This window comes from Carcharhinus amblyrhynchos, chromosome 14, assembly GCF_965287045.1.
Source record: "Carcharhinus amblyrhynchos chromosome 14, sCarAmb.v2.hapA, whole genome shotgun sequence".
NCBI classification, from domain to species: domain Eukaryota; kingdom Metazoa; phylum Chordata; class Chondrichthyes; order Carcharhiniformes; family Carcharhinidae; genus Carcharhinus; species Carcharhinus amblyrhynchos.
This window is the reverse complement of record NC_137337.1, coordinates 24513128-24539817: the sequence shown is the minus strand read 5'-3', so window position 1 is coordinate 24539817 and position 26690 is coordinate 24513128. Positions and strand designations below refer to the sequence as shown.

The window sequence follows — 26690 nt, the reverse complement described above, 5'->3', positions numbered from 1 at the left end:
GATAGATTTTTGCTTGAATGATTGAATTCTTAATAACGGTAAACTTTATTAAATGGATGACAATACTACAATACCTTTTTGTAATTTTCCTATTAAGTATTCTAGGTACATGCTGGGTTCATCATCTGATTAACATATATCACTTTATATCTCCAGAGAAATAATGATTTTGGCATTTAAACTATACAAGGCATTTCATTTTGTTTGGAACTTCAAGATAAACTTAAGTGACATGTTACAAATGAATTATGTATTTCAAAGTAGGTTAAAAATGACTTGCATCCAACTGATCATCTTGATTCACATGATTTGAGCTTTTAAAAATTCATTCAGAGTACTGGTAATGTCTGCAGTTACTGAACATCCTCGATAACCGTTGAACAGTAGCTGTGCCTTTATAACTGCCTTCTGAAATAGCTTAGCAAGCCACTCCACTGTTCAGAGTGAACCACATGGTTGCGAATTTGGTGCCTCATAGGCCAAACTGAATAAGGATGATAGATTTCTTTCCCCAAAGGGCATTAGTGAACCAATTCGATAGTTACACGCTCATTATTAGTGATACCAGCTTTTGTTAATTCCAATTTTGTTTAATTAAATTTTAGCTCCCCAGTTGTCATGGTGGGATTTGAACTTGTGTCAGTAGATTATTACTCCAAGCAGACCCTGGTACAAATGGTACTGTTGCCTCACAGTGCCAGGGACCCAGGTTCGAGTCCCGACTTGGGTCACTGTGTGTATGGAGTATGCACATTCTCCCCATGTCTGCATGGGTTTCCTGCGGGTGCTCCGGTTTCTTCCCACAGTCTGAAAGACGTGCTGGTTCAGTGCATCAGCCACGCTAAATTCTCCCTCCGTGTACCCAAACAGGTGCCGGAATGTGGCAACTAGAGGATTTTCACAGTAACTTCATTGCAGTGTTAATATAAGCCTCCTTGCGACACTAATAAATAAATAAACTTTTAAAAAATTACATGCTCAGTAAAATAATCAACATACTATCATCCACTGTGATTCTTAAACACCATGGGGGTGAATCTCCCATCCCACTGCGCTGCTTTTTTTAGCTCAGCAAGCTGGGAGACTAGTGGCAGCCGATTCCTGCTGAGTGTCCAGGCCCTCGCGCGTCCCCCAGCGCCGGATTTCTGGCACGGTCAGCTCTGCTGTAGCAAGTAGTTTTAACATAATTTAAATCCTATTAACGGGCTCAGGATTGAAATTTCCATGCCCATTAGCCTCTCCCCCTGCCAGGAGTGGTTCACTTCTGTTAGGTTTATTATAGCTCCCCACTTGGGGGGGCGATGATGGCTCGATCCCAATGGAGTGAAGGGGGCATTCAAAGCCTCCTTGAGGGTTGGGTGTCAGGAAGGGGGGAGGTGGGTGTGCCTCATGGGCATTGCCACCTTAGCAATGCTAGCCTGCGCCCCCTGGCACTGCCTAAGGGGCAAAGTGCCAATACCTAAGGGACAGCTTGGCACTGCCTATCTGAGACAGCGTCTAATTGGGGGAGAGGGAGGGGGGTCAGGGCTGGGCCTGGACATGGCCAGGGGGCCAGCAATCGGGCCCTAGCTGGATCGGTAGGGCAGCAGTGTGATCACGGAGCTGGCCAGTGATTGAGTGGGCCAGCAATCAGGAAACCAGCAGACAGGGGCCACAGCACATGTGCCGATCTCAGCGCTGACAAATCGGCGCATGTGCAGTGGCCTGCTCAGTGCTATGCTGCTGGCCTCTCCTGTGGGACTAGGCCCCACTTACTGGTTTCAGGAGTGAATCACACTAATGCACTCTGCAATGTACAGAGTGTGGGAGACTTATTTTGAAACTTCTGCTGGAAAAAAAAAACAGGGGGAGTTACTCCAATTTTTACATAAACTCAACACTTGATTTTATTTGGGAGAATTCCACCCCATACGCTCAAAATAAAGAAGCTGTAGTCAGTACCTGGATATAATTGCTGTCTGCTGAGAAGTCGATTTGAATAACAAAGCTGGCAATATCTTTACAATAGCTGATTCGATTTAGTGCTGGTCCTAATGTGAGGTCATAAAAGTCTATGGCATTCTCACATGTCCCCACAGCCAAGTATTGAGAGTTAGGACTGAACCTGAACAAGAGATTTTAACCATCAAATACATTCTTCATACGAATATAGTATAAGGAAAATAAGTAATTTATTCGCAAACTTATAAAATGACAATCATAATGTTGCAGTACTCTGAGACCATGGAGGGTGCTTTATAAATACAAGTCTTTTTTATAAAGATCAACAATAATGCTTCCAATTTTAATGACTGACTTTCTTAAGTTTGTTTTTACTTGCTTACTTGATGTCTTGAATGGCAGATCTTCTATCTCGTTTTTTGCCCCAAATGGTTAGTGATGTCACCACAAGTATGATGAACTCTCCATTTTTCATACCAATGGCGACCATATCTCCCTCTGGGCTGTAGGCAACTGTTCGAGCAGGGTGTCCCAAGTTTACTTTATTCAGCATCTTCTGTTACACAATTAAAAATAAGGACTTAGAGCTGAAAAAGCAGATCAAAATTTCTCAGTTTACTTATTATTGGTGTAGACAACTAATCTCACAAATATTTCTGTGATTACTTTGCAGAAGGGAGAAAAGTAACTTTATTTTGAGTTCAAGTAATTTTTGTTCTTTATACTCAATGAGCAAAGACTGGAAACTAGATTCCCCCATAAGAATTTATTCAGTTTGCCAATTTCTCTAACAGCATAATACATCCTGTCATCACACTACTTCCCATATAAATTGATACTATGTAGTTTACCGATATCATTGCTTTTTACATCTTTACAATTGGTACATTTTCCAATGAGAACATCTGCTTCCGAATAGAATTCATAGATTAAGTCCCTACATCGCAGAAAAAGACCATTAGGCCCACTGAGTCTGCACTGACCACAATCCCACCCAGGTCCTTTTCCCATAATCCCACATATTTATCCTGCTAATCCCGTGACACCAGGGTCAATTTAGCATGGCCAATCAATGTAACCCGCACATCTTTGGAGTGTGGGAGGAAACCAGAGCACCCAGAGGAAAATCACAGACACAGGGAGAGTGTGCAAACTCCACAGAGACAGTGACCTGAGGCTGGAATTGAACCTGGGTTCCTGGCGCTGTGAGGCAGCCATGCTAACCACTATGCCACCCGATCTCGAGCATCCTTGTGAAAGCCTCGTCTGCATTTTTGAAAATAGTGAAACCATTGTTTCAGATTTTATATGCTTGCAAAGACTAGAAAATGAGGCTCCTGTTTGTGGTTAAAACAGTCAATTTATTGGTTTCCCTCTAGCTTGTTTCTCTTACAATTAAATAATTTAATCAAAAGTAGCTTGCTCAGCATGACAGTGATGTATTACTTTGTAAAGCAGTGACATATCAACACATGATTACAGCATTACTATCTATTAATGTTGCAACTTAAATTACACACTTGCCTTCTCAGTAATGTCCCATAATCTAACAGTTCCATCTTCTGCTGCAGACAGAAAGATATCTTTAATGGGGTGAGTTGAAAGACCCCAGATTGGTCCATCCATGTGATTGTTAATTAAAATGTTGCATGCAGCATTCTTTTCACCAACCTCGATGATCTCTGCATTTCTTGTTCCAACCAGAATTTTTCCCTGATAATAAAACAAATCTTAAAACACTTTCACCACAAATATCTTTGAATTTACTTATTTAATACTCACCAATAATAATTTAAGTACCTCGCATCCTAATCTCTGTCGATGTTTGAATGTAACAAATAAAAGTAATAAGACGACGAAGATTAAAAATGCACAGAGGATACTATGGTTACCATCCACATACCTAAATGTTAAAAGTACAATTTTTCAATACAACAAATTAACAAAAATTAGAATGGATTTTGCTGCGGGTTGCTGTAATGATGGGTGGGATTTTATGGCCTCACTAGTCCTGAAACTGTAAAATCCCACATGAGTTCAACAGACCTTCCCATTGTCCTCGCTCGCTCCAATTCCCATGGCAGGTGGGGCAGTATAATACTGGCCGATATCTCTTTGGGGCTCAGGGCATCCTGAAAGCAGTTTTAAAAAGGAGTTGTGCGTAGGATATTGGTGATGTTTGGTCACATTTATCTCCCGCTCCTAATTGTCCTGAAAAGGTACAGGTTGAAGCTGCAGTCTTTGTGATGATGGGTATTTCTCACTATAGTGTTAGGTAGGGAATTTCAGCATAGTGACATAGTAATTATGCCGATATTTGACCAAGTGTGGATGGTGTACTATCTGAAACCAATGACATTCCCACAATATTACTGCTCTGGTTCTTTTTTATGGTAGGTTTGTATGGTAGAGATGTAGAGTAAACATCTCTACTCTCAATATAGGTCTAGAATATGCCACTTTGCTTAGCAGGAATTCAACTAAATCATCACCCGCTTCATCCACTGAGTAAAAATTTTGAATTTCCCATCCCTTACTGAGGTACTTGTTCTAACCAAACCTAGTAAATCTTCTCTGTTCCACTGAGAATATGGATGACCATACCCACATCACAGCGGAAAAAAAACCCATGGCCTTCCCCTCATCTGCACTGAAAACACACTTTCCCTGTGAAGAACAAATCTCCACTTCCTGTGTGCCCCATTTTCCAATTAGAACAAATTTCTCTTCAGGTGAGCAGTAACTCACCTCACCCACTGCAGATCGAAACTTTCCGCCTCTCAACAGCTGGAAATGGCTTGTACCACTTGCCGTTTCTCACTCAAAATCAACTAAGCACCATCCTGCACCTTCAGATAGAAACTCCTCTCTTGTCCCCAGTGCTATCAGAAGATACAGAGGTGAAACTGGATGCTGGCTAGATAGCGTTGTTTCTGTAGCCCAGATCCACCTAACTCTTCTTTATCCATGATGATCCCTCATTCATTCTGCTGTCTTCTCTTTTTCCATCTCCCTCAATAAATGAATATAGTTTTGAACACCTGTTAGTTAATGCAGCTAGTGTACTAATAAACTAATAAAGGACAAACCAAAACCAGACCTTACTGCACTGGGGCATCTTGTGGCATTCAATATTGATAAAACAATTTAATCTGCTGTAGAAAATGTTTACGCACTGTAAACTGCAAGTTTATAACATCATGGAAAACACAACTGGGATGCATGGTGAACAGTGGGACCAACTGTATCTCCCTAATCAACGAAATTTAAAGATTGACAAATACAGGAGAAAGAACATGGATTAGAGTCATATCAGGTGCAGAAAGAAATGTAAAGCAAGAGAAGTTAAAATTAAGTAAGAATGAAGATTAAAATTAAAACTTTACATTTAAGAAATCTTAACAACGGAGAAATGAAATTCAACTGATGGGGTCCTGCAGCAGCAGTTTAGGGAGTTAGGTAGAAAGTTAAAAAGCAGGACTTCTACGGTTGTTATCTCAGGATTACCCCCCGTGCCACGTGCCAATGAGGCTTGGAATAGGCAGTAGTGCAGCTCAACATGTGGCTAAACAGCTGGTGTAGGAAGGAGAGTTTCAGATATCTGGACCATTGAGGTCTCTTTCAGGGCAGATGGGACCTGTGCAAGGAGGATGCGTTGCATCTAAACTGGAGGGGCACAAATATTCTGTTTGCTAGTGTCACACAGGAGAATTTAAACTAATTTGGCAGGGGTGTGGGCCCAAAGCAAAGGTGAATTAGCTGAAGGGGAATGACAGAGTAGGGCCTGTAAGACTCAGGGAAACAGCAGGTAGGGTGGAATTGCAAATCAGAGAGGGTCAGGTGGACTGAAGTGCATTTGTTTTAATGCGAGAAGTGTAATAGGTAAGGCAGATGAACTTAGAGCTTGGATTAATACTAGAAACTATAATGTAGTTGCCATTACAGAGACTTGGTTAAGGGAATGACAGGATTGGCAGCTTAACATTCTAGGATATAGATGTTTCAGGCATGATAGAGGGAGATGTAAAAGGGATGGGGGAATTGCACTACTGGTTAAGGAGAATATCACAGCTGTACTCCATCTCAGTGGGCTCATACAGCGAGGCAATGTGGGTAGAGCTCAGGAATAGGAAAGGTGTAGTCACAATGTTGAGGGTTTACTAGAGGTCAGCCAACTGCCAGCAGGAGATTGAGGAACAGATGTGTAGGCAGATTTTGGCAAGGTGTAAAAGTAACAGGATTGTTGTGGTGGGAGATGATAATTTCCCCTATATTGACAGGGACTCACTTAGTGCTAGGGGCATGGATGGGGCAGAGTTTTTAAGAAGTATCCAGGAGGACTTACTGAAACAGTATGTAGATAGTCCAACTATGGAAGGGGCCATTCTGGACCTGGTACTGGGGAATGAGCCCAGCCAGGGTTGATGTTTCAGTAGGGGAGCAATTCGGGAATAGTGATCACAATTCAATAAGCTTTAAGGTAGTGATAGATAAAGAGAAGTGTAGTCCTCAAGTTAAGGTGCTAAACTGGGGGAAGGTTAAATATAACAATATTAGGCAGGAACTAAAGAATGTAGATTGGGGGCAGATGTTTGGGGGCAAATCAACATCTGGCATGTAGGAGGCTTTCAAGTGTAAATTGATAGGGATTCAGGATCAGCACATTCCTGTAAGGATGAAAGATAAGTATGGCAAGTTTTGGGAACCTTGGATAATGGGAGATATTGCGAGCCTAATCAAAGGGAAAAAGGAAACATTTGTCAAAGCTAGAAGACTAGGAACACATGAGGCAAGTGTGGAATTCAAGGAAAGTAGAAAGAAACTTAAGCAAGGAGTAAGAAAAGCTAAAAGGGGTCATGAAAACGCACTGGCCAACAGGATTAAGGAAAATCCCACATATTTTTACACATATATAAAGAGCAAGAGGGTTGGCCCACTCAAGGACAAGGCAAGGAAATGGACAAGGTTTTAAATGAGTACTTTGCATCAGTGTTCACCAAAGAGAAGGACTTAGTGGATGATGAGTCTGGGAAAAGATGTGTAGATAGTTTGAGTCATGTTGAAATCAAAAAGGAGGTGGTATTCGGGTTCTTGAGCAACACCAAGGTAGGCAAGTCTCCAGGGCCTAATGGAATATACCCCAGAATACTGAGAGAGGCAAGACAGGGAACTGCTGGGGCCTTGAGAGAAATCTTTGTATCCTCACTGGCTACAGGGGAGGTCCCAAAGGATTGGCGAATAGCCAATGTTCTTCCTTTGTTTGAGAAGGGTAGCAAGAATAATCCAGGTAATTATAGGCCGGTGAGCCTTACATCATGTTAGGGAAATTATTGGAGAGGATTCTTTGAGACAGGATTGATTTCCACTTGGAAATAACTGGACGTATTAGTGAGAGGTAACATGGTTTTATGAAGGGGAGGCCGTGTCTCATGAACTTGATCAAGTTTTTCGAGGAAGTGACGAAGGTGATTGATGAGAATAGGGCAGTGAATACTGTCTACATGGACTTCAGTAAGGCCTTTGACAAGGTCCCTCATGACAGACTGATGCAGAAGGTGAAGTTGCATGGGATCAGAGGTGAGCCGGGAAGGTGGATACAAAACTGGCTCGGTCAAAGAAGACAGAGGGTAGCAGTGGAAGGGTGCATTTCTGAATAGAGGGCTGTGACAGGGATCAGTGCTGGGAACTTTGCTGTTTGTAAAAAGTATAAGTAATTTGAAGGAAAATGTAACTGGATTGATTAGTAAGTTTGCAGATGACACAAAAGATTGGTGGATTTGCAGATAGTGATGAGGACCATCAGAGGGTACAGCAGGATATAGATCAGTTGGAGACTTGGGTAGAGAGATAGCAGGTGGAGCTTAATCTGGACAAATGTGAGGTAATGCATTTTGGAAAGTCTAATACAGATAGGAAATATACAATAAATGGCAGAATCCTTAGGAGTTTTGATAGGCAAAAGGATCTGGGTGTACAGGTACACAAGTCACTGGAAGTGGCAATGCAGGTGGAGAAGGTAGTCAAGAAGGCATATGGCATGCTTGCCTTCAGCGGCCGAGGTACTGAGTTTAAAAATTGGCAAGACACGTTCTTGCTTTATAGAACCTTAGATGAGATGGAATATAGTGTTCAATTCTGGTTGCCACACTACCAGAAGGATGTGGAGGCTTTGGAGAAAGGATTTACCAGGATGTTGCCTGGTATGGAGGGATTAGCAATGAGAGGTTGGAGAAACTTGGTTTGTTCTCACTGGAGTAACGGAGATTGAGGGGAGACCTGATAGAAGTCTACAAGATTATAAGAGGCATGGAGAGTGGATAGTCAGAAGCTTTTTCCCAGGGTGGAAGAGTCAATTACCTGGGGGCATACATTTAAGATGCGAGGGGCAAATTTTAAAAGAGATGTACGATGCAGATTTTTTACAGAGAGTGGTGGGTGCCTGGAACTCGTTGCTGGTGGAGGTAGTGGAAGCAGATACAATAATAACTTTTAAGAGGCGTCTTGACAAGTACATGAATGAGATGGGAATAGAGGGATATGATTCCCGGAAGCATAGGGGGTTCTAGATAAGTCAGGCAGCATGGTTCGTGCAGGCTTGGAGGGCAGAAGGGCCTGTTCCTGTGCTGTAATTTTCTTTGTTCTTTGTTGACATTGTTCCCTTTCTGAACCAGAGGTTGATTGGTATTTCATTAACAATTATCAACTTGATAAAGAGGTACTTACAATTAAGTTCCTGCCATAACTTTCTGTTTAATGGGCAATAAATGGACAATTAATGCATAAATCCAGTTCATTCATAAAATAATGTGGAACTTAACGGTGAGATAATATTTGTGAAGCAAACACAGGAAGAACATAAACCAGCGATTTCTGAGAGTTCATAATTCATGTAGTATCTTTTAATCCCCTGAATTTGCTGGCCAATTTGTGTGCAGTTAACATGCCCTTATTTTTCCAGTAAGATTCAGTCCAATACATAAATAGAACAGCAGGTACCGGTGAATTAATGTCTCCTTCCTAATGGAACCAATGCTGCTGTTACACCCAATGGTGACTGGTTGCTTTTCTTGGCAGCTTATGAGTTCTACGAATGTACTTATGCTTCATTTTGAGTGTAAAGCAAGTTAAAGAAAACTAAAAATACCTAATAATGAAAGTTTTCACTTCCACTTCAGATTTAATATTTGGCTTCAGTGCTTCACCTCTGTCAATTACATGTTAGAGACAAATGCCAGGTGAGGTACAAAATTGAGTTCCGTCAGCTGATAAGTCTCTAATGTGCATGGGCTTTGTTTAAGCTGGGGTTATAGACATACCTTGCATCGGCAAACTGAACGTACAGTGTCCATTGTTTGCCCAGTTTCCAATCTGAACGCACGACAGCGCTTCAGTTCTTGATCCCACAGTTTCACTGCTCCTCCTTCCTTTGACCTGACCAAACAAAATTAATGTTGGTGTTTATAAATGTTCTAGTGTTTAAACATTTGAGAGGTAAAATTTCTCTTTTTTGCTAATTTTTGAGAAAGAATACAAGTGACCAACATAAATTTCTTGTTTAGTACTAACAGGATTGCTATCCATCTGGAAGTAAACAACTCACATTACATAGTGCCTTCATATGCAGCAAACCAGGGTGCCTAACAAGAGCATTTGACCTCATTACAGCCTTGGTCCAATCATGGGCAAAAGAAGCAAAATTCAGAGGGGAGAGTGACTGCCCTTCATATCAAGTGCAGCATCAAGGAGTCCAAGTATAACTGAAGTCAATGGGAACCCTCTACTGCCTGGAATCATACTTAGCACAAAAGAAAGATGGTTATGGTTGTTGGTGGTCAATCATCTCATCCACATTGCTACAGGATCCCCTCAGGTTAAATGCACTCTCTCGATATAAGAAGCTGTTGTTAAATGTTCACTCCCTTCAACATTAGCACATCACGGCTGCAGTGTGTACTATTTACAAAATGCACTGCAGCAATTTGCCACGTCCTCTATGACATCAACTTCTAAGCCCACTAAATGTACCACCTAGAGGGACAAGGATGGTAAGCACATGGGAACACCACCTACTCCAAATTGCCCAATTGACACACAATCTTGACTTGGAAGTATGGGCAGGATTTTCTGCACAACCAGCCAAGTGTTTCACAGCAGTAGAGATGGTCTGCCATTGCAAGGTGGTGGGATTGTCTGATCCTGCTGTTGTCAAAGGTATTTCCTGTTGAATGCACCCTCGCAGCTGGGAAACCTGTGGCAGGGTTGCACCATTGGCGAGATCAGAAGATTACGCAGGTGTGAACAGCAGAAAATTCTGGCCTATATTTCCATTGCCACATCATTGCTGGAACTCCATTCCCAACAACACATTGGGCATGGCTGGGAATGTCCTCATTTAGTAAATGAACATAAAACAAACAATAAAAAAAATTTTGCACATTGAAATTTTGCAAACTGAAGCAGCCTGCAGAGCAGCTCAATAGCTTCATCCAAAAGGCAGGTTTTAATGTTTATGTTTATGGAAGGAATTCCAGCGTTTAGAGCCAAGGCAGCTGAAAGCTTAGCTATCAATGGTTGATCAATTATAATTAGAATGCTCAGGAACCCACATTTGGAGGAATATAGATATCTCAAACACTAGTGTAATGGTTCAGGTCAGAAACTCCATAGTGTTCTATGAAGCCCACCTGGATCATAAGTTTTGCACCTTGAATTTGGCTAGGATAAGCATGAGATGTTTTACTTCAGGTATGATTCAAGTGACCCACTAGGGAGCTCTTATCAAACAAAGTTTATTTAAGAATATAGTTAACATGTATAGCAAGAAAATTAGCAAGAACTTTTATCAATTACAAACAATCATGATAATGTATAATCTTTAACAAAGATATCTACAACATTCCAATCAAACCAATCCTATAGACACAGGTTTAACACAGCACTGACTAATGCTCATATGATACTGGAAATTGAGTCTTTTGGTTGAAGTCTGCAGTCCTCTGGATTCACTCCAAATAATTTGAAAACAAGACAGCTTCCCAAAGCACCAGAGACACTCTGGTCCAGCCTCTAACAACAGCAGATTTTCACCTTTCAGAAGAACAACAGAACTTCCAAACCAACAGGGAGAGAGGGAAAACAATTCTTTCTTGGCTTGTTGTCCCTTCTAAAACCAAAACTCAAACCTGCAGCTCCAAACTGAAATGAAAGAAAATAAACTGTCCAAAAACACATGGTCATCCTCCTAACAATGCTGGATCATAAAACTAATTCCAGAATAAACACAAATAGCCCTGTTTAAACAACATAAGTAGCAACAAAGGGACTCATCGTAGTCAGCCCAGTAACAATGACATTACTGAAGCTGTGAGCTACGAGAGCTGTGGAAATCATATTTTTAAAAAAACTTTCTTAAAGGTACACTAATGCTAACTAGTAAGGCTGGAGGTGATTACAGAGAGATTGTGAAGCCCTGAGAACTCCTTTATTGGACTGGTAGTCAAATCTTGTGGTTGGTTTCTTTGCTACATATTTCCCTCTTCATGCAATACATTGCAGGTGTGATGAAACTGTGCATGAAAGGCATGAGCAAAAGAACATTTGGAGAGAAAGGCTGATGATGCTCCTTGTAAGCTGAACTTTATGGGCACCCATGGCAAGCATTGAATATATTAATTAAGGCAGTGAGAGAACAGAGTAATTTTAAGTATCATGAATGCTTTGGATCTGAAATTATTTTGCTGACCCAGGAAGTTATTTTTAAAAGTACTCTACAGCCAGGTTATGTTTTTCACATTTCTCATGCTGTTCTTGTTGGGAACTTCCATGGAGGGTAGATGTGATGATGCTGCATCCTTCTACTCCAATCCAGTGATGGAAACAGAATGGACCTTCTAAAATGCTCATAGAAATACTGCTTCACAAATAATGACACCAACCACTTTAAAGTTCCTCAAGTCTTTAAAACCTTCAACAGCACTGATTTTCTACAACAATAATAGATGTTTTCGTACTGTAGGCTCATCCCTGTTACATAGACAATTCTGACTCAGAAATACTCCTGAGCTCAACGCATCTGCCCTATCTTGTAATATTTTTAGAGCAAATGGATTTCTCAACTTCTGCCCATGCTTGATTGAACAAAGGTCATTGATATGACGTGGCTGCATAAATGAGTGGCACATCTCCACAATCTTAGTGAGGTTAATAGACATAATATAGTGAGGTCAATGGTCAGTATCCATATATTACTCTAAATATAGTTGGAAGTATTTAATGCAATTTACACCAGAGTTGTAACAATAAGAGTAGGGAAAATATTCAAACTTAATTTAACCAGTCCCACTAGCTTATTCTTGGACTAAACATGTAGCAACGCGTTGCCAATGTATTTTTTACTCACGGTCTTTCTTTCCCTCCTGTTACAATCAGGCCATCTCGTAATGTTGTGTACATTGTGAAAACAGGCCCATTATGTGCCTTGGCTACAATACGGACCAAAAGATGCTCCCTCCAAACATAAACATCTCCACTGATGGTACCCGTAAATGTCAAATTATTCTGCAAGAACACAGACTGGTTTTAATGTAGTAACTGAAAAGTAACAAATCATTGTAATAATGATGCACTTGGCAACTCTATACAAGAGAAAGGCTGACATTCAGGATTTTAATACCATGAAAGCCTTTAATTATCTTGTTTAGCTTTTTTCTGAGCTAACATTATCCTTTCCAATGGGTAAGAATAAAAAAGAGCTGGTTAAGTAAGGTAAACTATATATGGAGTTGTATTTAAACCTTTAAGTAATTTCAGATTAGAACTGCGTGGATTGTCATTTAGAGGGAATAAGGGAAATATACAAAGTGGCCATTTGTGATAAGTATTTGGATTCATAACAAGCTGAATTAGAAATGTAACATGTTTGAGTCTTCCATCAAAACTAGCAGGTTTAGTTGAAACTGTTGCCTTATGTTTAAGTACTATTATAAATATTGTATACTTATTTAATCAGTGATACTTGATATTTAATGTTCAGAACCATATTGAGTTGAGGAGTAAATTATAAATAGGAAGGCCTTCTCTAGCAAGGGCATTGTATAATATTTCTGGGTTTGACTAATTAAAAACCAAGGGGGCAACTCTCCCAGCCCGCTTCATTGCTGTAGCAGTGCAATGAGCTGGGAGATAGAGGCCATTTAGTGGGCTCCGCACTGGACACCAAAGCCTCTGCGTGTCTCTAGCTCCAAGATTTCTGGAGTAATCAGCACAGAGTTGATTTAAATATTGAAATTAACATTACCATTTCATGATGTCTCCAGGCCCGTTAATGGATCTCTCCCACCCCCCCACCAGGAGTGGTTCCCTCCAGCAGGGTTTACACTTCTCACCGCTAACAGGGAACAAATGGTCGACCCCGCTGGAGAGGAGAGGCCATTCAGCCCCTACAGGAGATCGGTGGTAAGAGAGGGGTACCCTCTGGGTGGTGCCAGCCTGGCCCCTGGCACTACCCAAGGGGCACCCTGGTACTGCTCATCAGGCATGAGGCATTGCCAAGGGGGCAGGGGTTCCCACTGCCACTTTGCACTCAGATCACAGGCTGTGTGTGTGTGTGTGTGTGTGTGTGTGGGGGGGGGGGGGGGGGGGGGGGTGGGGGGTGGGGGGGGGGGGGGGCGTGCAGTGGTGGGGGGGAGAGTTGATTGGGGCTTGCCTGGAGATCGGACTGGCCAGCAATTGGCAGGCTGCTTGTACAGGGCCACTGCACCTGTGCCAATCTCTGCTTTGACAAATTGGCGCATGTGCAGTGGCCCGTTCAGCACTATGTTGCCAGCCTCTCAGGTGGGAATAGACTTCATCCCCAGATTTTCAGAGGGAATCATGCTGTGGCACTCTGCAGTGCTCAGAGTGCGAGAAATTCATTCTGAAAATCACTCTTTAAAAAAAAACAGTGGGAGTTATGCAAATTCGCCATTTAGAATTCTTTTGGGGAGAATCGCACCGCCCACCCCACCCCATGCCTACAAGTATACAAAATAAGAATTTCTAAAGAAAATGAAATTTTTTTTCAAGAAATACATGCAACATAAACACCAATTATATCTTAGTGCCATGATCTACAGAAAACCATTTGTGATGTTCTGACCTTTTTACTCATTTGTTCTCAGGAGGCTCGTACATTATTTTTAAGAGCTTTTAATGCCAATCACATTAAACAACACCTTCAATGAAGAAAGAGACCTTTATATTTGGTTTGGATCAGCTTTAAAGAATAATATAACATGCACCTATACAATTGAAGGAAACAGCGGCATTGTGGTAATGTTACTGAACTAGTAGTCTAGAGGTCCAGACTAATGCTCCGGGGAGATGCATTCAATGAACAAAGTCTGGAATGAAAAGATGGTCTCTATGTTAGTGATCATAGAATTGTTGTCAACTGTTGTAAAAGCCATCTATTGTACAATTGGTATGCTATTGGTATACTACTATAGCATCTGGTTTACTACTGTCCTTTAGGAAAGGAAATTTGCCATCCTTACCTGATCTAGCCTATGTGTGACTCTAGACCCAAAGCAATGTGCTTAATTCTTAACTTATCTCTGCAATGGCCTAGCAAGACACTCAAATCAAGGGATGGGCAGCCAAAATTGTCCACATCCCATGAAAGAACAAATATATTTAAAAAAAGGTTGAGAAAATAAGCTACTTACAGCCCCAAAAGCTACAGCTAGCATTGTTTGCATCCTGGCATCCTCAATAGAATTTAAGTTGCCTTTTTTGCTCTGTAAAGCTTTGCCAGCGAAGGTCCAAAACCGGACATGTTTCATCCCCACTGACACGAACTGAGTGTCTGAATCTGGCCTGAATTCTGCAACAAAAATTCTTTTGGTGTGACCACTTCTACTGGCAACTTTGATACCTACAAGAAAGAAGTAGGTAAAGTAGAAAAGAAAAATTTTTTTCTTTTGCGAAAGAAAAAAATTCTGAAATGAATTGCAATCACATTTTGTATTTAACATTCTAAAAGTTTTTTTAAGTTTCAAATCGGATTGGCATTTAAAATGATGACTAATGATATGTTAATATAGGTATTTGAACTTCTCCTTTATTATTCTTATTATAAGTTTCTTTAAATTCAAAAACAGTTTATTTGTTGACACATAAAAATGTAATGACAAGATACAATGGGGGAGTGAGAGTTATAGTCCTGCCCCAAGGAAGACGACTCCTGTTACAAGAATTGCATAACTCATCCAGGTCAAAGTAAAATGAAGGCCCTAGCCAGGAGCTATGTGTGGTGGCTGGGCATTGTCAAGGAAATAGAAATGCCCTAGTTGCGAAGTTCAACAAGCTTTACCTCCAGAGGAAAATTTGCAGGCTTGGGAATGGTGAGGCCAACCATGGGTGAGGCTACATATCGACTTTGCAGAGCCATTTGTGTCATATGTTTCTTATACTAGTAGGTGCACACTCCAAATGGTTAGATGTGTAGTTGATGAAGTCCACAATAGCCACAGCCACCATTGACAAGGAAGATGTTTACCATCCATGGCATTCAAGAAATGGTGATGTCAGAAAATGGCACATTGTTCACAACAGAAGAATTCTGAAAATTTTTCAAGTCCAATAACATTCACCATGTGAGGTCAGTACTGTAGCACCCAACATCAAATGGGCTGGCAGAGCAAGCGGTGCAAACATTTAACCCTTTACGCATAGCCAGTTTTCTGTTATCATATAACACTATCCCAAACGTGACCACAGGGGTCACTTCAGCTGTGTTATTGATGGGATGCCATTTAAGAATATGATTAGAAATGATATTTCTGAATTTGGTGGGGAGGATAGAGGCTAGGCAAGCCTCCCAAAAAAATAAAATCATGATTTTTTCACTGGTAGAAGTGGAGGATGCAATCATGGTTAGAAGCAGGTCTGGCATGGGTAACTGTTAAAATTGTGGAGAGAACAGGATCGATCTCCTATGTCATTGAGATACAACACTGTCAGCTTAGGAAATATGTAGACCATTGGAGGAGGGCAGTAGCAATGGACACAATGGATGAAAAGGCAACCCCTGCAGATAGTATGAGGATGCCAAGGCTGGTTATTGGGATTTCAGTTGAGAATGTGAGACTGGAGCAACTGATGGTTCAGGAGGCTGAGGAGCCAGAAGCTCTGTTCCTCCATTGGTGTATTTCAGATTTTAGGGACAAGGAGTGGCCCTTTAAAGGAAGGGGGCATTTCCAGAGGGTCACATGATGAGTGAGGCCCCTATGTATCGTTCCAGTGGGAAGCTGAGCAGGGGGGCACTTAACACGGGTTGAAGAGGAAATTACAGTTGGAGCCAGGGAGTCATGGCAGTGCAGGCACCTTTGTATTCTTGTCAGACGTATGTATTTCTTAAAGGCAATAAAGGCTTTTATTGTTCAAGCCACATCAAGTTGCCCTCGATCTATTACACTCACCTTCTTGCCATCGCCAGACAGTGATGGTGAATTGAGGGTCCAGCCCTACTGAGAGGAGAAGTTTGCCTGTGGCACTAAAGCTGACACAGCAGACACCTTTTGAATGGTAACAACGGAGCACTGAATGTGTCTGTTTGGTTGTGGCATCCCAAATATGAATCAATGGGGCAGTACCTGAGAAAAATAATACTATAATCAGCTTGATAAAATTTACAAGCTGGTATCATTGTACCAATGTCAATCTTGCACCAGTGCAAGAAACAATAAAGTTAACGTTCCATCCTGACCTTCAGATCCAGAGTCATAGAATCATGAGGCAACAGTACAGAAAGATTTGGTATAGTAATGATGATCTGTCAATTTAACAAGTTTTATAACTATCATGTGTTGTAACAACATTATATTTGGTATCAATATACAAAACTGTGTTAATTTTCTAAAATTAAAATGTTTAACAGTCCAAAGATGTGCGGGTTAGTTTGATTACTCACGCTAAATTGCCCCTTAGTGTCCATGACTTGTAGGTTAGGGGGATTAGCTGGGTAAATACGTGGAGTTAGGGGATAGGGCCTGCATAAGATGCTCTGTCAGAGAATCAGTGCAGGCTTGATGGGCCAAATGGTCTTCTTCTGCACTGCAGGAATTCTATGATTACTGTCCAACACGACTTTTTTTTGTTTTATTTCCTATGAAGTCCAATCAATGTTCTATACTTGATATTTTAATACATTAAGTATTACTGGAATACTCATCAGGAAGGTTGCACTGTCTGCAAAATTTCCTTCCCTTATTCTTAAATGGTCTTACATTTACGTATTCTTTATGGAATCTGAAACTTTGGAGTGCACTTCCAGTACTTCAGTCTCAGAAGTAACAAAAAAGCCAGAATCCTAAATAGCAAACCGAATGCAACATAGAACTTAGAGGTAAATTTGATGTACAAGTATTTTTCCATGCATATTCAGTTCTTGGATGTAATGTCTGTGAGAGAGCCTCAATTTGCAGCATCAGTTAACTAGCGTGATGTTGTATTTCCATTTCTGTACAGTGGGTTCGACCATCAGTTTAACTGGAAAAAGCATATTTGCTTAAATCCAACAACTTATATGTGCAAGCAATGTACAAAGAGAACAAAGAACAAAGAAAATTACAGTGCAGGAACAGGCATTTACGTATTCACACATTCTTAGTGTATAGGTTTCTGCAGGCAACAGTAAGGAATAGATTCTGTAATTGCATTTGACATAAAGAATTGTGTGCCTGTAGCTAAGAGGAACATGAAGAATGGAGAATCATCAGGCTGTAGCAGGTGGAAAATTGGGCTGGCTCTATTACATCAAGTGCAATAACAGAAAATCCTACTCTCAAAGGCTTACGTTGACAGACACTAATTGTTCCAAAAACCATATAAAGTACAAATTAATTTTGCTATCAGTAGGTGCAACAAATTGTGTAGTAACTGTAACATAGAAAAACATCCCAAGGCACTTCACAAAGAGCAACGATGTTTGACTCCTTAGACCTGTTTCAGTTAATGCTCATTTTACTTTTCTGTTGATAAATTTTAAACACATGAAGCCACATAATCCCATGATTTATTTTGATTTATTTTGATTTATCATTATAGCCATGACTTTGCTAAATTGCAGCGGTCTTTATAACTCATTGTAGCTCTTATTACCATCTGTTCCTTAATGGAAATTGATTGGAATCTTCAGTAATTTAACAAGACAGAAAAAACTAACTATTTCAAAGATTCCAGTGGAATTACATTTTCTCTTTATGCATCATGAAAACAATTATTTGTCAAATTATTTAATTATTGGTAATTAACCAATCTAACCAAACTACTGATCTGCTCTGTATTTCTAATATATTAATGCTTCTTGTCTATACAACCTTTTACAAGAGAATATTATTTTAACTAAAAGAGTGTAGTTTGCATCCTATGATGTAGTTGAAGAGGAGGATGTAGCCCAAATATTTTAGGTTTCTTACCTGACATGTCAGCAGAGTCACCTTTTAGTTACATCACAGCAAAGGCCAGAAACAAAATACAATACAAAAACAAAACAAAAATAACAAAAAAGCACAGTTAGAGTGAAACATACTGTAAGTACTGGTAAATATAGAAAAGTATGCTTTTAGTTTTAGTTATATCAGTTAAAACTGTTTATATCTAGGGCTGCTCTTTCTGGATATCTATCAGTACTTAAAATTATAGATTAAAAGAAATAAAAAGAGACCAAAATGTTTTCAATAAACAGATGTCAGCTCCACAAGCATGCCTGTGAACATGAAGGTTCTAATGGACATGCTACCATATTCCTGCATTTCCTGATATTTCGATGAAAGAGAATTTCCAGCGTTTACAAAAATTGGAACAAAAAGGTTTCATTTTTCAAAACGGTAGTTGTGCCACAGTCACAGTATCAAAATAAAGGATTGACTACTTGAAATTAAGATGAGAAGAAATTTCTTCACTCAGATGGGTTGTGATTCATAGAAACATAGAAAACATAGAAACATAGAACAGTACAGCACAGTACAGGCCCTTCGGCCCTCAATGTTGTGCCAAGCTATGTCCAATCCCAAGATCAAGATATCCCACTCCCTCCATTGGATTCTCTACCCCAGAGAGTTGTGGATGCTCCGTCATTGAGTATATTCAAGATGGAGTTTGACAGATTTTTCTGTATTAAGGGACTTGAGGGATATTGGAATAGCATGGGAAGGTGGAGTTGAAGTAGATCAGTCATGATTTTCTTGAATAGAAGTGTAGGTACAAAGCGCCAAATGGCCTACTAACTCTCATGTTCTTCACATGTTGTAGCTAAGCCATTGGAAGGTGTCCAGTAGAGTGTTCTCTTGCCCTACAGGCATCAGAAAAAACACATAACACCTGATTTTACCATCAAGTTATGCCAGTTTTTGGGTGTGAAAATTGGTAAAGTCAAGTGTGAGGTGAGTAGCGATCTGTGTTCTCTTCTGTGCCAGTTCCCCCTTTACCAAGGCCTAAAAATCAATCAGGACAATGCCCAAAATGGGCATGATGGTCATTTAAATGCATCTGTATTCATTTAAATTGACTTAATGGGTTGCATGCCCAACTTTACCGGCACTTCCCCCTTTACCACTGTATTTGCCCATCCAGAAATGGAGCGAAATAGACATGCTCCACAAAAGTCTGATTTGGGCACTCCAGTTAGTGAGAAGGTAGGTGCTGAGCATCCGACAGCTTTCTTCTTGATATCATTTGGGGATGGGGGGGTGCGGGAGAGGGGAGTGCGTGAGTGGGGTGGGGAAGGGGGAGGGGGAGGTGGTCTACTGCCACTCTGCCTGAGATCAGTGGGGAGCAGGGAGGGGGAAGAGGGGTCCGCTGCCTCGCTGCCTGAGAGCGATGAGGGGAAGGGGAAAGAGGGGTCCTCGATCGGCCTGGGTGGTGGGGGGGTTAAGGGGGTCGGTAATGTTATGGAGTGGGGCAATGTCTGTGGGAGCCAGGGGAGGCATTATCTGGCCGGGGAACTGCATTCTCTCATGTTATTTCTGCGCAAGTGCGGTTGGAGGTGCCAATTGGAGCTGCAGGGTTTTGGACACATTAAGCCCCACCCACAGGCTTGTGCAGCACAATTCCAAATTGCCAATATTTTTGCAGGCACCTCAGAATGGGTCTAAAAGTCAGATCTGAAACACATACGAGGGCACCTCAGAACGGGTCTAAAAGTCAGATCTGAAACACTCCCAGTTTCAAGTCCACCCAGCACTTAGAATCAAAATGGTAAAATAGGGCCCTTACTGCCTGTAGGGAGTATGTCTATCTGAATTAATAATCTCATTTGGCTGCGGTCTGTAGTTGCCAATCAAAAAACAGCAGTCCCAATTTTACAATGACCAACATTTGTGTGATATGATAATGTTTGTAAAATGGCCAATCCTGCTACACTTAAGATAACTTTCAGTTGGCAACTAACCAGCCAAACCGCTTGTAAACCAGACAGTTAATCCAGCTGTGTAATGAGAAAAAAAAGCATTTACAACAGCTTATTAAACTGGTCAGAAAGCCCTTTTAAATTACTTGGAACCAGAACATCTTGCTGCACTGTATTTTTGAAAATTGAATTGATCTTTTTGGTTGAGGAAGAAGATTACAAACATTGTTAGAAACAATAGATAAGCTGACAGGCCAATTCTGTTTCAACTACTTCAATGAAACTGATTAAAATTTAAGACGAAACAGAAAAATAGAAAGATTTGGGTGTGATTAATTACTGTAGGTGTAGCTCATCTTCATATTCTGTTATAAATTTTAAGTGATGGGGTGGTCTTCATTTACTCTTTGCAATGAAATCAAAAATGCATTCTTCATAAATTTTCTTAGATGTTTACAGGGAAATAACTCAAATATGAATTATTCCTGCTTAGGAATTTTTGATGAATACCAATAAAAAAGAACATAGACTGTCTCAATATGGATATTTATGGATGCACAGTTAATTGACTTGTATCTGCAATACATGCTGAAAGCTACTTCTTTATACACAGAAACAAATTAATGACATATGGCATTGAAGGGCATGTATGATAGGAATTTAAAGTAAAAGTACACATATAAAAGCAAAATAAAGTGACAGCTTGGCTCAATTCTAGCACACTAATCCCTAAACTAGAGATTCGTAGGTTCAACCCTCACTGCAGGACATCAGCACATGTTTGAGTTTGACATTTGTTGCAGTACTGAGGCAGTGTTGCATCGTTGGATTTGCTGCCTCAGGAAGAGATGGTAAACCAAGCAGCTGTTAAGGTCAACATAGAAATATGCTGTAACATTATGTGAAGAGGAACAATGGGACATTCATTTGGCCAACTTATACTCTTCATTCAAATCCCACTAAATAGATTCATTTGTCATTTGTAGAGTATTGCCTTGTGCAAATTGATTGTCTCAAAAGTCAACATAACAACATAATCTACACTTTACATCAAAGAGCTTTGTGATATCTTGAGGATGTGGAAGGTGTAATATAAATCATAGAGTCATAGAATCATACATGCAGAAAGAGGCCCTTCAGCCCATCGAGTCTGCACCGACCACAATCCCACCCAGGCCCTACCCCATATCCCTACATATTGTACCTGCTAATCCCTTTAACCTAAGCACCTCAGGACACTAAGGGCAATTTAGCATGGCCAATCAACCCAATCCACACATCTTTGGTCTGTGGGAGGAAACCCGGAGAAAACCCACGCAGACACGAGGAGAATGTGCAAACTGCACACAGACAGTGACCCGAGCCAGAAATCGAACCCAGGTCCCTGGAGCTGTGAAGCAGCAGTGCTAACCACTATGCTACTGTGCCGCCCAAATGTAAACTCTTCTTCCTGAAAACGTGTTAAGAAGGAAGAGAGAAAGAACTAATGAATATATTAAACTCCACAAATTGTGATTAGAAGAGGTCAAGGTTTGTTGAGTACAACATGAGATTTCAATCATGTTAATGTACAATGTTGTTACATGTATGGAAGAAAATGCATTCATCAGATTTACAAACCATTAGACAATTATCTTGATACAAATTGATAATTTTATGAATGACATATTATTATTTTATTACTTCCAAGGAAACATACTGCCTTGAACATTGATTATCAAAATTGGAACAGAGTCTGACATTCAGACATTTGCATCACATCTAACTTGGCAAAAAACAAAGGAACAGATCAGTAACTGATATATTCTCCCTACCACTTTTATACATACCGACTTGTCCTGTTGCTATTATCTTTTGAAATTTGGGATGCTGGTTAACAGTTAAGCAGAGAATGTCATCCGTATGTTCAAGATAAAAAGACTGAAAACCTGAAGTAAATTGCAAGTGAAAAGAGATGTTAATTCAATTTTTTTCCAAAAAGTAAAATCATTACAAACACAGTAAAACATGACTTTGTTTTTAAACAGAAAGAAATGAACTGAGAACACTGGTCTTTTAAGAACTGCCACTTCACTCTTTTGGTCAGGTTCATTCATTGGGATGATTCTGAGTCTGTGTTAGCCGTTAGTGTCAATGGTGACTGGGCCCAAAATCTTGCTAGAGTTGGAAAATGAGGTTCTCACTGGTGAGATCTCATTTTACGATTCTCCACATCTCATGATGTAATGAGGTACTTGCCCAAAAAGGGTGGGAACAGATTTTAATAAATTGTAATTCAATTGAAGGGCCTCCCCACTATATGTTGTCTCTCACTGAATATTCACATGTCACGTTGGCGACATTTATAACAGGTATACGTATAACGCCGGGAGTGAGGGACACACCCTGCCCCTGGCACTGTCCTGTGTCAGGAGGCTGTGCCAGGGCAGGCCTTCTAGAGAGGGCCCCAATAGGAGGGTTCCCCCTTATGTGTTGGATGAAGAGAGGAGTTGCCCCATTGCTTGTGTGGAGAGTGAGATCAACCGGATACTTGTCAAGGAGGGTTGCCCTATATTTTTGGGTGGTGTGCGGGGGGAATTGTCCTGATGTTTGTGGGGGTGGGGGGGGTGGTGGTGGTTTGGCTCAATGCTTTTGGGTAGGGAGAAGTTTTCATGTTCATGAGGAGGCGAGGAAGGAGTCTCTTTTTGGGGTTGATCGTGGCGCCCATTAAAAATGGCATCCCAATCTCTGTGAAGCTATCATTGCCGGCTATATCAGGCCCTGCCCCACTAGATTGACAGCAGAAATTGTGCCCACAGGCTCTATATGGACCGTTTTCAGGTGCGTAAATATGGTAAAGTTGGGCTTGAGGTAAATAGCGTGATCCACTACCACCTTTGCGCCTGATTCCCCTCTACCAAGGCCCAAAAATGGCTGCAATCAGGGCCGTGCTCGAAACAAGCGCAATAGCCATTTAAGTGCATTTTGCATGCATTTAAATTGACTTAATAGGCTGCACGCCCAACTTTACTGGCACTTCCCCCCTTTACAACTGTGTTCACCCATCTGGAATCGGCACGAAACAGACATGCTCCATGTAAGTCTGATTTGGATCCTCCATCAGTGAGGGTTAGTGAGGCAGCAAGTGCTGAGTGTCTGAAGGCTCACTGCTTGAGATTGGTAGGGGGTGGGGGTAGGAAGGGAGGGGGAGATGGCCCGCTGCCACTCTGCCTGGGAGGGAAGGGGTTCTGCTGCTATTCCGCCTATGATCAATGGGGAGGGGGGGGTGGTCAATAATATTGGTGGGCCTGTTTCCTGTGCTAAGGGGGGGAGGAGGGGCAATGTCTGTGGGGGCCAGCAGGAGGCATTATCTGGCCCGGGAGCGATGTGGCAAGGGAGCAACATTCTATCTTTTTTTCTGCGTTTGCACAGTTGGAGGCACCAAAAGGAGCTGCAGGGTTTCAAGCTTGTTAAGCCCTGCTCAGAGGCTTGTGCAGCCGATTCAGACCTCGCCAATTTTTTGCAGCCAGAGTCGGATCTGAAATGCTCCCAGTTTTAAGTCCGTCCAGCACTGAATCAAAATGGTAAAATAGAGCCCTATGTGTATAGAGTGCCAGACAATCAGGAGAGAAAACTCAGTTGTGCACCTGGAGAGCTACATACTGGTTTTATTAATTAAACCAACACTGACAGTTTATAAGATTTGACCCATTGCACTTCAAAAAACATCTCAGTTATTCCCTTGGTTTTTTTTCCTTCCAGTTCTAAATATGCTGTCATAGGAATGAAATGTTTTCAACCTTTTGCAGGTTTTCTTTCACAACAGATTTAGCTGAGTAGTTCACAAGTTAGAAAGCTTTGTGTCACATTTTGACAGCTTTTTATTTCTTTGGAAAGACTTGCATGAAGTTTTACTTTTGCTGAGATATCAATGCACCTTTCCTTGGCTTGTTATTTTGTTGGGAGCCCAGCTGTCTTTCGCACATCCTTCATCTCCAGCATATACTGATATTAAAATATTATTTATAGAATCATAGAACCCTACAGTGCAGAAAGAAGCCCTTTGGCCCATCGAGTCTGCATCGAACACAATCCCACCCAGGCCCTACCCCAAACCCCTACATATTATACCCACTAATCCCTCTAACCTCCGCTACCCTGGACACTAACAGGCAATTTCTTAGCATGGCCAATCAACCGAACCTGCACATCTTTGGACTTTATACATCCAGTGGCCAATACGATGAAACCTAGTGATGTTGCGAGATTTAAAGCTGCACCATACAAAATATCTCAGTTATTCCCTTGTTTCTTTTTCCCCTCCAAGTTCTGAATATGTTGTTACAGGGAAAAATACATTTTCAACTTTGTAGCTTTTTTCTTCCACAACAGAACTAGCTCAGTAATGCACAATTTAGAAAGTTGTGTATCACATATTGACAGTTTTTTATTTATCTGGAAAAACTTGAATGAAGTTTTGCTGCCATGAGGGCTCCGTGCACTAATTATTATGAAAGAAAGGAGGAATCAACCAACAATCTTCCAATTTTGTTTTGTTGCGGCCTATTTATTTACGTGCATGGATTCTTTAAATTATTTTGTGTAATTGCACGTGTGCAGTAGCAGGAAGCAGAGGTAGTTATAAGTAATCTATGTTTGTATTGCTGGACATTAGAAATAAGGTTTAGATTTAAGTGAGTTTAATTTAGTGATTTGTGTAAGGGTAAAACTCAAGTTAGATTCAAGTCACACAAAAGTGTTCACATGTATGGAGGATTTTGGTTTCAGTTCAGACTGTGCTTAGAGAATTTATGACAATGAAAAGTAAGTATGAGCTTGGAGAAGGAATGACTATTGCTTAGCAATTAGTTAGGAAGGTTTTTTGAGCTTAGCTTTAAACCAAACTATCGCAGTTGGAGTTAGGATGCTAGAGGGGGAACAGTTCTCACAACTCTGCTGGAAGAAAAGCCACAGAGTAACGGGCAAGAAAGCAAGTCCAAAGGAAGAAGAGTCATACAGACTTGAAGCATTAACTCTGCTCTCTCCACAGGTACTGCCAAACCTGAGTTTTTCCAGCATTTTCTATTTTTTTTTCTATGTTAATGTCTTTTGTCTGATTCAGGGATAAATGGGGACAGTATAAATAGAAGGGATATAGTGTTAGCTTTTAAAGACATGCTGTAATTTGCCTTCCCTGCTCCAACTTTGTGCCATTACGCTGCCTTCTTGGGTCCCAAGAATATTTGTGGCCTTGGTTTGTATGCCACCTCATCTAGTTAAAAAAATGAATGTTGCATTTTAATGAAGCCTTCTACACTGTGCTGGAAAATAGATGGAATGGCAACACCATGATACTTCCAACCAGCTGTAGCATGTTTGTATGCAAAAATTTCACATTTTTCAATAAATGGACATGTATTTTTTTAAAAAAGCAATTGCAAACACTTAGCATAAAATATTTTAATTATAGAATTAACATTCTACCTGTGGCAATATTGTGGACAATTCCAATTGATGCTGTGTGATAAATTATATCAGCACCATCATTTAAATAATGTACATTGTTTCGACAGTCATTACCACGATATCCAAATGCCAATGCCAAGGTGAGGTCCTACCAAATAAATAAAAAATAAATGAACAGAAAAGCAATGTTTCAGAAAGTGTAATGTATATCTTAGTCTCATCAAAAATAGTTTTCCTGGAAAGTTACGCATAAAATGAATATTCAGACTAGAATATGAGTCAGATAGAATAGTTTGTGTTGATATAATATAGCTTCACACACAATAGTCTATCACCATTTGCCTAAATGTATATGACAAATTAGGTGAATGGGAAATTTCATTGAATTCTCAACAACTTTTACGCTGAACCCATTTCTTCATTGACATTCCCAATGGTCAGTAGATGTTTCCACCCATATTTGAATGGTCACAGACAAATGAAGTGCCCACAATTTTAGTCCTTTCAAAATTGTGTTTGTGCATATTTTGTTGCAGAGGTTCTAGATGTTATCTGGAAGATAGAAGTGATTTTAAAGCTTACACATTTCTAAAATAAAATCCTTTCACTTCTGTTTATTTTTTAAAAATGTTATATGGTTAAATCATGACAACAAGTTGCATGAACTAGACTTGCATTTCCTTGAATTTGGAAGGAAGTTGGGATTATGCAAACGAATAGAAGTGTTTAAAATGTTAGAGATCCAATAGGGTAGATGTAACTCATCAATTTCCTATGGTGGTGGAACCAAAAGAGGGCACCTAGGCCATTTAGGACTGAAGTCTGGGAACTATTTTTCCATACAAAGACTTGCGAAAATCTGGACTTAGCTCCCATGCATCTCTATGCAAGCTTTTTAGACTTTTTCTCAAGTCAA

At 40.6% G+C, this 26690-nt stretch overlaps 1 protein-coding gene across 4 annotated transcripts in view; it reads right to left on the bottom strand.

The window, feature by feature from the left end:
- Window positions 1-26690, bottom strand: part of LOC145352499 (echinoderm microtubule-associated protein-like 5) — a 153362-nt gene that overhangs the window by 17645 nt on the left and 109027 nt on the right. For 3 of the 4 annotated variants that reach the window (XR_013888545.1, XM_080202439.1, XM_080202441.1), the window contains 10 exons: window positions 25793-25922; window positions 22159-22257; window positions 18399-18419; window positions 16401-16574; window positions 14646-14854; window positions 12341-12498; window positions 9258-9372; window positions 3466-3654; window positions 2325-2497; window positions 1942-2104 (listed from right to left, as the gene is read on the bottom strand). Coding sequence is in view for 3 of the 4 variants with exons in the window: in XM_080202439.1 (XP_080058565.1) it covers window positions 1942-2104; window positions 2325-2497; window positions 3466-3654; window positions 9258-9372; window positions 12341-12498; window positions 14646-14854; window positions 16401-16574; window positions 18399-18419; window positions 22159-22257; window positions 25793-25922 (1431 nt within the window). In the remaining variant the exon portion in view is untranslated. The remainder of the gene's footprint in view (window positions 1-1941; window positions 2105-2324; window positions 2498-3465; window positions 3655-9257; window positions 9373-12340; window positions 12499-14645; window positions 14855-16400; window positions 16575-18398; window positions 18420-22158; window positions 22258-25792; window positions 25923-26690) is intronic. The other variant, XM_080202440.1, reaches the window with a different exon arrangement.